General features: G+C 34.3%; 2 protein-coding genes across 2 annotated transcripts; one reads left to right on the top strand and one right to left on the bottom strand.

Annotated features, from left to right (window-relative positions):
- Positions 1-967: 967 nt before the first annotated feature.
- On the bottom strand, positions 968-4,483 carry LOC113846981 (protein PYRICULARIA ORYZAE RESISTANCE 21). The gene is made up of 3 exons (XM_027475784.1): positions 4,362-4,483; positions 3,971-4,052; positions 968-3,807 (listed from the first exon to the last, which is right to left on the bottom strand). The coding sequence occupies exons 1-3, from the start codon at positions 4,371-4,373 to the stop codon at positions 3,155-3,157; spliced, it is 747 nt and encodes a 248-aa protein (XP_027331585.1). The 5' UTR covers positions 4,374-4,483; the 3' UTR covers positions 968-3,154.
- A 3,075-nt stretch (positions 4,484-7,558) lies between these two features.
- LOC113847563 (heavy metal-associated isoprenylated plant protein 7-like) lies at positions 7,559-11,593 on the top strand. Its single transcript, XM_027476750.1, has 5 exons — positions 7,559-7,700; positions 7,844-8,006; positions 8,371-8,567; positions 9,571-9,661; positions 11,087-11,593. The coding sequence occupies exons 1-5, from the start codon at positions 7,692-7,694 to the stop codon at positions 11,407-11,409; spliced, it is 783 nt and encodes a 260-aa protein (XP_027332551.1). The 5' UTR covers positions 7,559-7,691; the 3' UTR covers positions 11,410-11,593.
- Positions 11,594-13,192: the final 1,599 nt, after the last annotated feature.

The raw sequence follows: 13,192 nt of genomic DNA, 5'->3' as shown, positions 1-13,192 counted from the left end.
GTCAGTGTGTGTCGTTAATCTGATGTGTATCTTTAATTTATTTATTTTTTATAAGTCAATTTAGTTAAGAAAATATGCACGCATAAAAAATATACTTCATTAAAAAAACGATTAATCAACAATATTTTCCTCTTAATTATTATTAGTTTTTTAGTAAAGTAAGAACACTGATTTTTAACGATGCATGAATATATATATATATATATATATATATATATATAATAAAATAAAAATGTTGTAACCAATAATGTTTGAAATTATTGGTTTAGGGTTATAATATTTAATCATAGATTAATTCATTTGTCTCAGGATTTGATTAGAAAATAGAGTGAAAAAAATATTTTAAACATTGCACTTTATATTACAACACTTCTAAAGGGATTGAAAAAAAAATGACACAAAAGTTAATGTTATTTATGAATATCAACAAGTTAAAGAAAACATGAAAAAGAAATTTGCCTCTACTTTGACGAGTTAAGCATTAAATAAAAGTATATGAAACTCAATATTTAAATACCTTAAAATTTTATATATACGAGAATAAGACAATGGGAACAACAACGCGAGCAAATTCTTCTATCCCTTTCTCCAAACTTTGTTCTTACTGGTATTATAAATACTAAACACATAGTTTATATTTGAGTTTTATTTTAGGTTATCTTCGTATTTATAAGAAAACTTTGATATAGTACTTCACTTGGCTTCTTCTTTTTTTCCTTCTATCTTGAGAGGGTATTACTTGAAAAAGGTTTTCAAAGAATATTAGGGTTTGAACCTAAAGAGGACAATAAAAGTGAACAACTTTATTTTAAATGACAGGTACCGAATGTAGTCTTGGGCAGGTGTTTGAGATAAATTTATTGAAAAATTTACCGTAAACAATACGTAATGAACATAGTTTTGGGTTTGCATTATCAACTAGTATAAATTTGAGAGTTAATATTTTTTTTTTTTCCTTTCGATTTTGTATGCCAATGCATAAGGGTGTATTCATCAAGTAGCTTTGGTATTTTAGTAATAAAATTTCATAAATTGTATAAGTTTCATCAAGTCAATCACTTGTTACATTTAACTGACAATTACTTAACTAGTTTTGTTTTTGAAACATGCAAAAATTCAAGGAGCCAAAACTCAATTTAACCCATCATTCTTATTTTATTTTTTTTTAAATCTTAAAATTAAAATTATTTTTATCTAACAAAATTCTTGGTGTAGACATTGTAAATTTATGCAAACAATATAATATATTATATTAACAAATTATTTTGTTGATATAAAATATTGATATATACTATCATGTAAACGTTAGCATAATTTTTCTAAAGATTTAATATTTTTTGTCCGTTAATAACATTTTTATAATCAAAAGGTAATAAAAGGTCTCAATTATTTTAGTTGATAAAGTCATTTGTAGTTAACTATAACATTTTAATCACGCCTTTATTTTTCCCCCTTTTATAAATAAAATCATAATAATATGTAACCTTACTATCGTTAAATATTAATAATTATGGTGCATATGATCAGCCGTACCTATTTGAAAGTTTTTATGGTTTTGCTGCTTTGCTTTTAGGCAAAAGCCAAGAATCCAAAAAAGCTTTGTTTAATGGAATCTTTTGCAAGTGTTCTAAAAAGAGAGAAAGGAAAGGGAAAAAAGGGCTTCCACTTCTTGAGAGTACGGTTTGGAACAAAAGTTACTTATTTCCTTTTTCTTTTTACGAGGAACACCAACACGTATTGGTGTTATCTGAGAGTTCGCAGTTCACAATGAGATTTACGAATATATATATAGTTGGCACTAATTAAGAAAGAACAGGGAAAAGAAATTATATGCATTTTGGTGGCCAATAATTTAATGATTTGCTATAAATTGTATAACATAAACTAAACATTATCTTCACCTGAAAGCAACTGTTATCTCTCTGGATTGGGATTGTCAAGTCCTTTTCAGTTTTCACTTCTGCCATAAGAAAACCTTTCTTCAAATTTTACTTTTCTTCTTCTTTGTTTGAAGAGGCAGCATTAAAGTGAATGTCGGCTGGATCACTCTCGACTATGATATAACGTTCTACAGTAATCAAATCCATATAAATTAATGAATGAGTTCATTTTACACTCCTTTATTTTGCTCAGTTTTATCTCTTTACTCGTAAATATTTTCGATGGATCTTTCTTTTCAAATGGAGGTTAGTTTTTGTGGAAAGTTCCTTTTGTATATTATTAATTCCCCTCGTATTGTGTGTGATTCCGTGTATATGGATCTAAGAAAGGTGGTGTTGGTAGGAAAGAAGAGGGTGATGGTTGTCAACTTGTCGTTGTCTATTGAGGTTACCCATCAATGACTAAAGCATTGGCAGGCAAAGTTTATTCAACTTTGTCTAAATTAAGACAATATAGATAACCAAGGTCATTTTTACTTGTCTATTAGAAAATAAGAAAAAAAATATAGTGTAATCAAGTAGTTTCATACGAAAATGAGCATAATGAGTGTCTTTTAAGTACAAAGTTAATTTGTACTCAATAAGTATGGTAATAGGACCTTTGTAGAAACAATAAATTGAGGGTCATTATCGTGACTCATGAGCTAATTAACTAATATTAATTGGTGGGGTGATTGCGGTTAGAAAGTTGTTTTATTTTGTGAGGAAAATAAAAAAAAGTGCAATTCAACGTGTCACATTGATAGGGATTAGCTGCCCACCATTTAAAGTCCAACCAAAGCAGTGCCCTTTTCAGCAAATCCAACAAATCCACTTCTCCCCCCTTCCTTAGAACCAAATGCACTGCACAAAGATTAGTTAGATGATCCATTAATTGCAACTAATATGTATGCAAATAAACTTTACTAACTTGTCAAAATGTAAGATATGATGGTATATATTATTATTAGTTACACGATTAGTATAACCTTTATTCTTTATAGCCCCTCCTATCATACATATTGCTCCCAATTAACGAAACACTGTAAGGTACTAACAAATTAACAACAAAGACGGTTCCTGGAATTATTGAAGACATGGGAATAGGATGGTTGATGAGCGTGAGAGAAGGCCCAATAATAACGAGACCCTTGCATGCATGGCGAGAAGTGACAGGTTCGATGAATTGGAGTGTGCAGCAGTGAACAATAATAAAGGGATGATCCAGAATGAGATCACATAATTGTGCAAGAAGAGGTGTTATCTTCACAGAAATACTCATCGCAACGGCTCACGTAACAAGGCCTGCCCCCACCGTAACTATCATAAACAGGCCTTCCATAATACGCGTCATAACAAGGTGGAGGCCTACCATACCCCTCAAAGCATGGCCCACCAGGCCGACCTTCATAGCATGGTACACAGCACACCCCAATTGGAACCACTGGCGGTGGCGGACACGCCGGAGGTGGAGGACACACCGGAACTGGAGGAGGGGGTTCAGGCTTCGGCTCCGGTGGCGGCGGGGGTGGGGGCTTTTCTTTCGGCTTCTCGGGCTCCTTCGGCTTCGCTGGCTCCTTCGGCTTTTCGGGCTCCTTCGGCTTCGTTGGTTCCTTGGGCTTTTCGGGTTCTTTCGGCTTCTCTGGTTCCTTGGGCTTTTCGGGCTCTTTGGGCTTCTCTGGCTCCTTCGGCTTTTCGGGCTCCTTAGGCTTCTGTGGTTCCTTGGGCTTTTCGGGTGGTTTTGGCTTGGGAGGTTCCACAATTTCGATGCTTTTGATAAGACCACAACCTTTGCAGCAAAGTTTGTCCCTGATCTTCTCAGGATTGCAGCATACCACCGTGATGGTCACGATGTTGTGCTTCTCGTCGTACACCTGGTCTCGGATTTCTCTTGTTCACAAAAATTCAATCACCCCAAAAATCAACTCAATTTGATATCTCTTACTATATATATTTATATATATAAGTAAGTTATATATGCATGCAAGTTGATTTTCGATATCAGAGCAATAACAAGTGAATGAAAATTAAGTACGTGATCAGAGACTCACGAGGGAATTTGCAGAGAATCTTCTTGACCTTTTTGTAGCATTTGTCGCACTGAAGATCAACCTTGAGCCTCATTATGGTCACCTGATGAATTAACGTGATCATAAGAGCAGGATCCACCAATTAAAACAACGAAATTGAACTGTACATATATATATATATATATCGAAGTGATCATCTAATAGAAAGAATGACATGTATATCTGGAGTGGACATGTGACAATATAATCAGATAGAATTAGAAGAGTACCAGCCAAGAATGAACACATTCTTATTTAATAATTAAAACAACAATAACCATAAAAATTGAATATTTATCAAAATGGGCATTTAACAAAATTGAAGACTAACAAGAAAATACAATAATTTGGATTAGAATGAATATCCTCGAACCTTTTCCGCCATGGGTGTGGTGTAGGAGAGTTAAGATCTGAGGCACAGAACAAAAGAGATATGGAAAAAGAATAAAAATAAAAAGGAGTGAGGAGTAACGAACGAAAGTGAGCATTGGGGGGAAGAAAAGAAGAGAGAAGGGCGGCTTAAGAAGGCACCAGCTCAAAGAGTAGAACCAATAGAATGGAGACACGTAGCGTTACGACGTTGGATCATGTAAAGATTGTCGTTACATGGATGAACAAGGTGAAGGTGAAGCAACTCGAAGAGTGTCTTGCGTTGACACGTAGCATTGCCTACTCTGCAATTATTTGAACTTTAATAACACGTGCTCCCTTCATTCACACGCTTCACCGTCAAGAATTTCAAACTATATGTCCAAACAAATTAATAACACTAATAACTAAATCTATATTTTCAAAGATATTTCATATTTTTCTTTCATTTATAAATGTGCTAACCACTGATCACCTGTTAATTTTATATAAGAGAAATGACTTTTTCTTACCACTAATAGTTTTCACTAGCAACTTTAGTAGAGTTTAAAATATATGAAAATAAAAACGAGAGAAATATTGGATAAATTTTGCAATAATTATACTCTGGGCTTTATTAATTAGTTTGGTGATGTGCAATGATGATAACGCACTATGACATGGCCACCGTAACGTGTCTCCAAGCCTAGTTTATAGAACGTATCCTATCTTACAGTACAGAAGAGTGAAGAATGAATTTGTAGGCATTGATTACTGATTTATTCCACGATCAAAGAAGATGGGTTCGTTTCATAAGTCGTATGCATAAGTGGGAAATGATAAGAGCAATAATTAAGCAATAAAGCAAGTCTGACTTAATTAAATTAAGCACATTTCTATCTCTAAATATAAATATTGTATCCATTACACATTTTATAGATGATGTATCTTTTTTATTTAATGTTTATTAAGAATTTAAGAGAGATATAAATTTCAATATGGGACGATTCATTTCAAGTTATTTGGGCCTTTTTTATTCATTACTTGGGCTTATTTTTTGTTGACAGGAAACGATAGTGGTGTTAACAATTTTGTGGATTCTGATTTGTTACTAGGCCTACAACTGGCCAATGGTCCTCGGCCCGTGCTGTGTTGGGCTCAACAAATTCGGCCTGGCCCACAAAAGGACTCTAAATATCTGCTATTTTCATATTTTTTATTGTATTTAAATTAAATTATATTATTTGCGGGACCACCATGCAAAACATCTAGAACTAAAATTGACAAATTGACATGGTCTTTTTAAGCTTTCAGGGTTCCATAAGAAATCAAATTTCAGCATCACCCTTTTCATTCAGTGGAAAGCTCATCCATATTTAGCTGCTGCTCGGCACTAGCACTGGCAACTTACTCCATTTGGTTCAGCATTCATCCATCACCTCCTCATTCTGTTCCACTTCATTTTTCATTTAAAATTTGATATGTATATGTTAATTTTAATTTACTAGAAAACATCTATTTTATTCTTTTTGGTACACATCTTAAAGGGAGAAAGCGAAACGATTCATAGAAGTAATTAAAGAAGGAAAACCCATAATGTTTCGATCCAAATGAGCAAAGAATTTGAGCTACACATATTTTCTTGGCCACGGGATATCATGTCACATTTCATCCAATTGATTAATTGAATCCACATAAGATGCTCGGCAGCAAAAAAACAAAAGAGAATATGGAATTATAAAAGGAGGGTAAGTGACAGTGACAATAAATTTGGTAGAAGCAAGTGGAGTGTATTTTAATATTTTGAGTTTGTACGTACGCGTATGGCTTGATTGAGATTCTTTAGGTTAAGGACATAAAAGACATCAAATTAACTTTATTGCTTTGGTTTATTTATTCTCTTTTTCTCGTACCATACCCGTGCCATACCATTAACGCATCACTGTGTATGTTTTTTTCAACCATTTTTATTTACTTTTTGGTTATATAGATATCGATTATGGGCTCAAGGCCAGCGTCACCTTCTAAGACCCACCATCCTTTGGATTTGCGATTCCACAAAAAATCATAATCTTCCTTCAAGCTTCATAAATCTGACCAAAAACCTTCATAAACGGTGGTCTCCATTTTCTGTCTTCGTATAATACTTATTCACAGTCACATATTCACGTTAGAGTTGTTAAAATGGGTTGACTAGCCTCACCTTGTCCTGTACAGAAAGCCAAGTAAGTTCTGTAACAAGACATAAAAAGAACAATTCCATTTGTAAGAACGTGTGAGGAGTAATCAACAAAAAGGTACAATACAATGTACATGTCTTCAAGACTAATAAACCAGTTCCACCTATGATTAAGAAAAGGGTACAAATGTGTCTCAAACAGGTGCCAAAATATGCTAACAATAATTGAAAAAAACTAAGCAACAATGCTTATTACTGAGAATCACTTAAAAATAAAACTACATTTTGCATTGAATATCTCGGCGAGTATGTGAATTCATTTTCTCTTCTCTCTAGTTGGTTGTAGTTCTCTCTCAAGAACAGGCTTTCTAGTGTGCCCTAATTTCAATTTAGACAAGTAAGATATTAAGTGGCTTTATACATTTGAGTCCTTATTCACACAGGAAGGAAGAGATTTCAACACTCAACAATAATATTAAGTAGCCTCGCATAATTTTGTATGTCACCTAACTTCTTCTTTTAAAATTTTACAAACTATATTTCCTCATTGCTTAAAATGTGCATTAACAATTTCTCAGTCAGATATTTTTCAATTTATGCAAAAATGGATGTCCAATTTTATTTTTATTTAAATAAATTTAAATTTGTTTTAAAAAATGGAAGTAAATAGTAAATTTACATAAAATTTTATAAATTTAGTTAAGCCAATTAAATTTGTTTAAACGAATGTTGACCTTTACGTACAAATATAATAGATATTTTAATTAAAAATTATTATTATTAATTACTTAATCACAAACCCGGAGACTTGGATTATATATTATCTTAAAAAACAATATCTTTCTTGTGCGAATGTCAATTATAGATATTGCCTTAATTGTAAAATTAATTCAAAAGTCATTAGTAATAATTTATTTTTTTCAAAAAGCTGGCAGTTCACTATGCAGTAAAAGGTCCACGTCAGATTTGCAGAATCCCTACAGGTTCCTTAAATAAAATTTCTCATGAGCCCAACAAAGCATTGCTGCTATGGAAAGAGAGGGAGGGAGAGAGAATGTGTGTGCGTGTGCATAAACAAAACAAAGAGAGTTTCAAATTCATTTGCTATCAGTATCTTCCACTCCACATAACCACTAAAAATCTCTGAAGCTGAGGGCATTGTCTACTGTCACAGACATGGGTGAAGTAAGACTTCTACACTCAATTTCATATATACATTCATTCTGTCTCTTTGCTGCTTCCAAGTTTTTTTCTGTGTTGTCTTTTTATTGACATGGAGATTTTTAAGCTCGTGTTTTTATAAGAATGTAAATGTTGTTTATGCAAAGGAAAAGAAGGAAGAAGGAAATAAAGAAGAAACCAAAGAGGTAAAGAAGGAAGAAGAGAAAAAGGATGAAAGCAAGGACGAGGCAGTGGAGATAGTGCTCAAAGTTTATATGCATTGTGAGGCCTGTGCAAGGAAAGTTGCAAAAGCATTGAAAGGATTTGAAGGTAATCTCTATTCAACTTTCTCCCTCTCAGATCAAAGATGTATTCTGTTTCTTGACTACTTAACTTCTAACTACGAATGCACATGATTATCATCTGAGCTGATATGTATTGAATATATTATAGGTAGTTCTGTGGTTTAGTGTCAACTAGTACTTCTAGTTTCTTACTTTTTAAGAGGGATCAATTACCCACATGAATACTTTTGAATTTCATAAGATAATGATGAAATAAATTAGTCTTAGAGGGGATTCATGTAGAGACAAAAGTTAATTATTGCATCATAGCTAACAAAAGTAAAGGTGCTTAGGTGGTGGAAAAGGTTAATAAAGTAGTGTTAACGTTTCTAATATCTTTGGTGAAACAGGAGTGGAAGAGGTGAGTGCAGATAGCAGGTCAAGCAAAGTGGTAGTGAAAGGGAAGGCTGCAGACCCCATAAAGGTGTGTGAGAGGCTACAAAGGAAAAGTGGCAAGAAGGTGGAGCTAATTTCACCGTTGCCAAAACCCCCAGAGGAGAAAAATGAAGAACCCAAAGAACCACCCACAGAGGAGAAAAAAACACAGGTAAATATATAAACCATTCTCTTCTTGCCTCTATCTGGAAGTTTCCAGATTTATAACTTGGCTCAATCATTCTCTTAGTCAAACATTGGTTAAAAACTTTCAAACCCAATAACATGAAGTTACTTACAAACAGAGTCAAAATCACAGGGGTTTATTAGCCTTGGAGATTAAGAGGCACATGCTTGCACTGTGAGTTCTTGGAGTGTAATTTCTATACTCCTTTTTATGTATATACGGTCTCTTGTTCCGGCTAAAGGGGTTAAAGTTTTTGAATACACGGTGGGTGCTGACATGAAAGTAACGAAACAAAGTAAAATCCCTCCAAAAGGCACACGTAACGAGGGCAACGGCGGTGACAAATGAGAGGGTTTGACCCCACCCCTTTTTCCAAATTGCAACTTGACATGCTGCCCTGCTGCAAAAATGGGGTCACGGGTGCAGTACACCTGGTTTTACCGTGTCCCACTTTGTAACATTCACTTCCACACTAACACACACATAAACCTGTGACGTATGGAGGTTAAAAGTTAAAACAACAGGCCCTCTTGGACGAGATTGACAGGGTAATAAGATAGACTCTCTCAGACTCATCTACTGCTACTCTGCTATGCTTGTACGCTAATAAATTATCGACATGTTTTTAATAATTAATCATCATACTTTATTTGCTAATGTTTGCTCAACCCCATGCCATGTCCCATATCTGAATTGATAAATTATATAACTTGTGGGACCATCTAGGTGTCCTTTTCATAGTCTACGTTGTGACATGGCTTAGACATTTAAGATTCAAGAGAAGATCTATTTATTTTTGTATTGAATGTTTGTTGCGTTTTTCTCCAGAGCTTTTAAGTTTTGAATAGTGTATATGTTCCCAATTGACATCGCTTTAGATGTACTTAACTTCATGGTGCCTAAGCAATAATATTCCCTTAAAATAAATTTAATGTTATTTTGATGGTAATCTAATCCCTTTCTTGTGGTTTTTTGAATTGCTCCTCAGCCTCCTCCTATGGTAACAGTTGTCCTAAAAGTTCGAATGCATTGTGACGCATGTGCTCAAGTTATACAAAAGCGAATCCGTAAGATTAAAGGTGTGCAAATATTCATCCTCTCTTTCTCTATTGCTCCTGCCTACTGTTTCTCATTCGTGCCCTTAGCCACTTGCAAATACAATAAACCAGTTTTGGATCAATTCAGCTAAGTCACAGGCCCCACGTTATTAGTTCCTGTCTTCCAATCATTATTATTTATCATGGTTTCTAATGACTAATGACTAAACTCTAAAGAGAATCCCAACAAAACTGCGGTGCATGATTAAAAGAAAGAATTTACTGGCCCTTTCATTTGATTTACTTCTCTCTTTTCTCAAGTTAACCATGGAATATTTAGGTTCTCGAGAAACATGCTAATATTATACTTTTCGATACTTTCTTTTCGACACATTTTTATTGTCTGATAAAAGCTTATGATAGTGCCCTTAATACCGAGTGAGCCCACGTTCTTTAGTATGGCAAGCATGATCTTTTATAAAAAATATGGAAAGTATTAAAAAAGAAAGAAACAATTTGTTGCTAATATTGTTTATAACCATAAATTTTATGGTTATGGAAACCATTATTGCCCTCATAGGGATGTGATAAACAAACGCAATATTTTTAATACTAGGTTCACGAGCATGTTATAACGTTATGTTCTTTTTTTAAAGTAAGGGCATAAGAATCCTAATCTTTGGCGCTAATCGAGTTCCTTTTAAAACCGTGTGAGCTTACAAGGTTCTTGACTCATTCAAAAAGGAAAATACGAGATCTTATTATTTTCAAGGGGATTTCGATATATCGATCCCAGTGTAATATATATTAACTTCTTTATAAATTAGTATTTTTAGCTCAGAAAAGAAAATGCATAAAATTATTATCAGACAAAAAATTAGAACATTACACATATCTTTAACTAACTTATCTTGAATCTTTAAAAGTTCCACATCAACCCGAACAAAAAAATTCCTTAAAAGTATATCAGATAAAAAGAAAAAGAAAAAGAAACAACACTTTTTAAGAATGTAGGGTATTGTATCTCGATGCTGAAACATTGTACATAACCGCTATGGTTTCAGCCGCATATTGTATTTTAAAATGCCCTTGCAGTTTATATTCTACTTCAGCCGACAAAAAGTAGAAAAAAAAAAAGAACATTAGCCATTCGTATAACACGTGTTATTGAAAGAAAACTATTTTCAATGCTTCGACTTTCAACTAGTGATTTTGTCTTGTACTTTAATTTTGACGCCTATAGAAGTATGTTGGCCTCTATGTTTCGTTGGGTAGTCATGTAATAGCACTTCCTTCGGTTAGAGATTATTAAAAGATAACTTCATTCCTTGCACCCTTGATTCCATGAATAGCCTTTGAAAGATGATTTCTTCATGGAAAGATTTCCATGTTCTGCTCCTTTAACACCATTAACAATTGTTACGTAATTTGAAGCATACTAATGTGTATTAATAATTGTATGTGCAGGAGTAGAATCAGTGCAAACAGACTTGGCAAATGATCAAGTCATAGTAAAAGGTGTTGTTGACCCTGCCAAACTTGTTCATCATGTGAACAAGAGGACCAAAAAGCAAGCCTCTATTGTGAAGGACGAGGAAAAGAGGGAAGAAGAAAAGAAAGAAGAGGAGAAAAAGGAAGAGAAAAAAGAAGGTGAAGAAAACAAGGGAGAAGAAGATAACAAAACTGAAATCAAGAGAAGTGAATACTGGCCATCGAAAAACTACATCGACTACGCTTATGCCCCTCAGATTTTCAGCGACGAGAATCCAAATGCTTGCTCTGTTATGTAAATTAGCAAACCGTGCTGCTAAATCTGTATTAGTTAGAATGCTTAATTAGCTGAAGTAATTTTCTTTTTCAGTGTTGTTAGGTAGCGGTGTGAGTATTTCGAGGTATATTCCTTCCTTTCCATGGCATCCCTCAGAGTTAGATGTCTTATTTCTTATGCTTATGGGCTTTCATGTAGTATAGTCCTTGCCAAAAGGTGGGTAGAAGCACTTCAGTTGGTGTATGTGTTAACATGCTTCACTGAATTTTGGCCCAAGTTTCTTTACCTATTAATGTTGCATTAAAATTTGCATGCATGATGCAACAGTAATTACAAGTCACAACTAGCACCTGGGAAGCCATCCAAGCCTTCAATTCATAGGATTCAATAAATTACCTTCTCCTCTAAGGTCTCTTTAGAATCACAAGAACTCCATCATTGGTAGACTACGGTTCTCTCATGAGCGAATCTGTTGCTTGAGAAAGCATGGACCATTGGTTTTTAATTTTGGCACTCAAAAAGGAACTGTGTCATCAATCACTAAACAAGGTCACCGTCTTATATTAAGGTGCAAAGGAACTAGGCTATCCAAGGTATGACACGGCTCCTACAAAAATTTATGTTGACTTCCACCAAGATGGTTTGGGTGAGATGTTGACTAGACATTTCAGCTATAAGGCGTTCAAAATGCTGACACATAATTGGCAGAATTTATAAGGCTTTGAACATGCGGCCTAGCTTAGTCTCAAATTCAATCAGCACATTCCCGAACCCCTTTTTGTTGTGGCCCATTAACTCATCTACTAAGGTTAAGACACAAAGACAAAAAGGCGTACCTTATTTCTGTGTGTGGCCTGAGATTCCAAAATCCACTTCTCTCACCTAGCTGGATCCCTCAAAAGGAAATGGGGCTCTTGCATGCTCTAGAATCAGATTGAGAAAACAGAATCTTGACACTTTCTCAGTCCTTTTAGGCAAATACTAACACCTCTATGGCTAAACCCAAGTGGTGATCGTGTGATCACAACTTTTTATCAGCTTCATTCATAGTTCATATACTAGACTGCTTAACATGCAGTGCAGAGTGATATTTGGTGCGTGGTACAAAGGAATATATGGCCTGATAACGTCATCAGAGGAATCTTGTGCTGCTTATCTCTTGATTTTGGATAGTGGTTTGTGCCAGCAAATGTATATTTGGACCACAAGGCAATTGTTGAACTACATTTACAATGTAGAAAATGAAGTCTAAGACAAATACGGGCATACAAAAGGAAAAAGCTGAGGGAGACTGGCTCAGGTCCTAATCACAGAGATATTGGAGTTGTGGTACCGTGACTCAGAACTGAATAATGCCGAAAGCACATCTTAATGGGCTTTTTTTTTTTGGTCCCATCTTGAAGCACTCTTTAACTTTAAAGATTGAGTCCCTTTAATTCACTCATTCAAAAATCTCTCTTTTTTTAGACCTACCCGTTATCCTTTTCAAATTCTCAGTGATATGATAATCACGTGGATTTGAGTTCATTAGATCTAACTATTATCACACATATAAAAGAAATAATTATGTGTATAACGTTAGAAGTTAAGTATAAGTAAAGAGATCGCAGTTATAATAATCGAGAAATTCAGTAGCATATAAGTGGGTGGTGTCAAACAAACCCTTTGCCTTAAAGTTTTGATATGATGTCGAAATCCACTTGTGTGATTCTCACAATGACTTAATGTAAGTGATACTCCCCATACAATACAAAATATTCTTCATACATTGCTTGTTCAATTTGACTTATATAATCAAAATAATA

The sequence above is a fragment of the Abrus precatorius genome, unplaced genomic scaffold, assembly GCF_003935025.1.
Source record: "Abrus precatorius isolate BTA unplaced genomic scaffold, Abrus_2018 Scaffold8, whole genome shotgun sequence".
Taxonomy (NCBI): domain Eukaryota; kingdom Viridiplantae; phylum Streptophyta; class Magnoliopsida; order Fabales; family Fabaceae; genus Abrus; species Abrus precatorius.
Note: the sequence above shows the minus strand (reverse complement) of the source record. Positions and strands in the feature narration are given on the sequence as shown.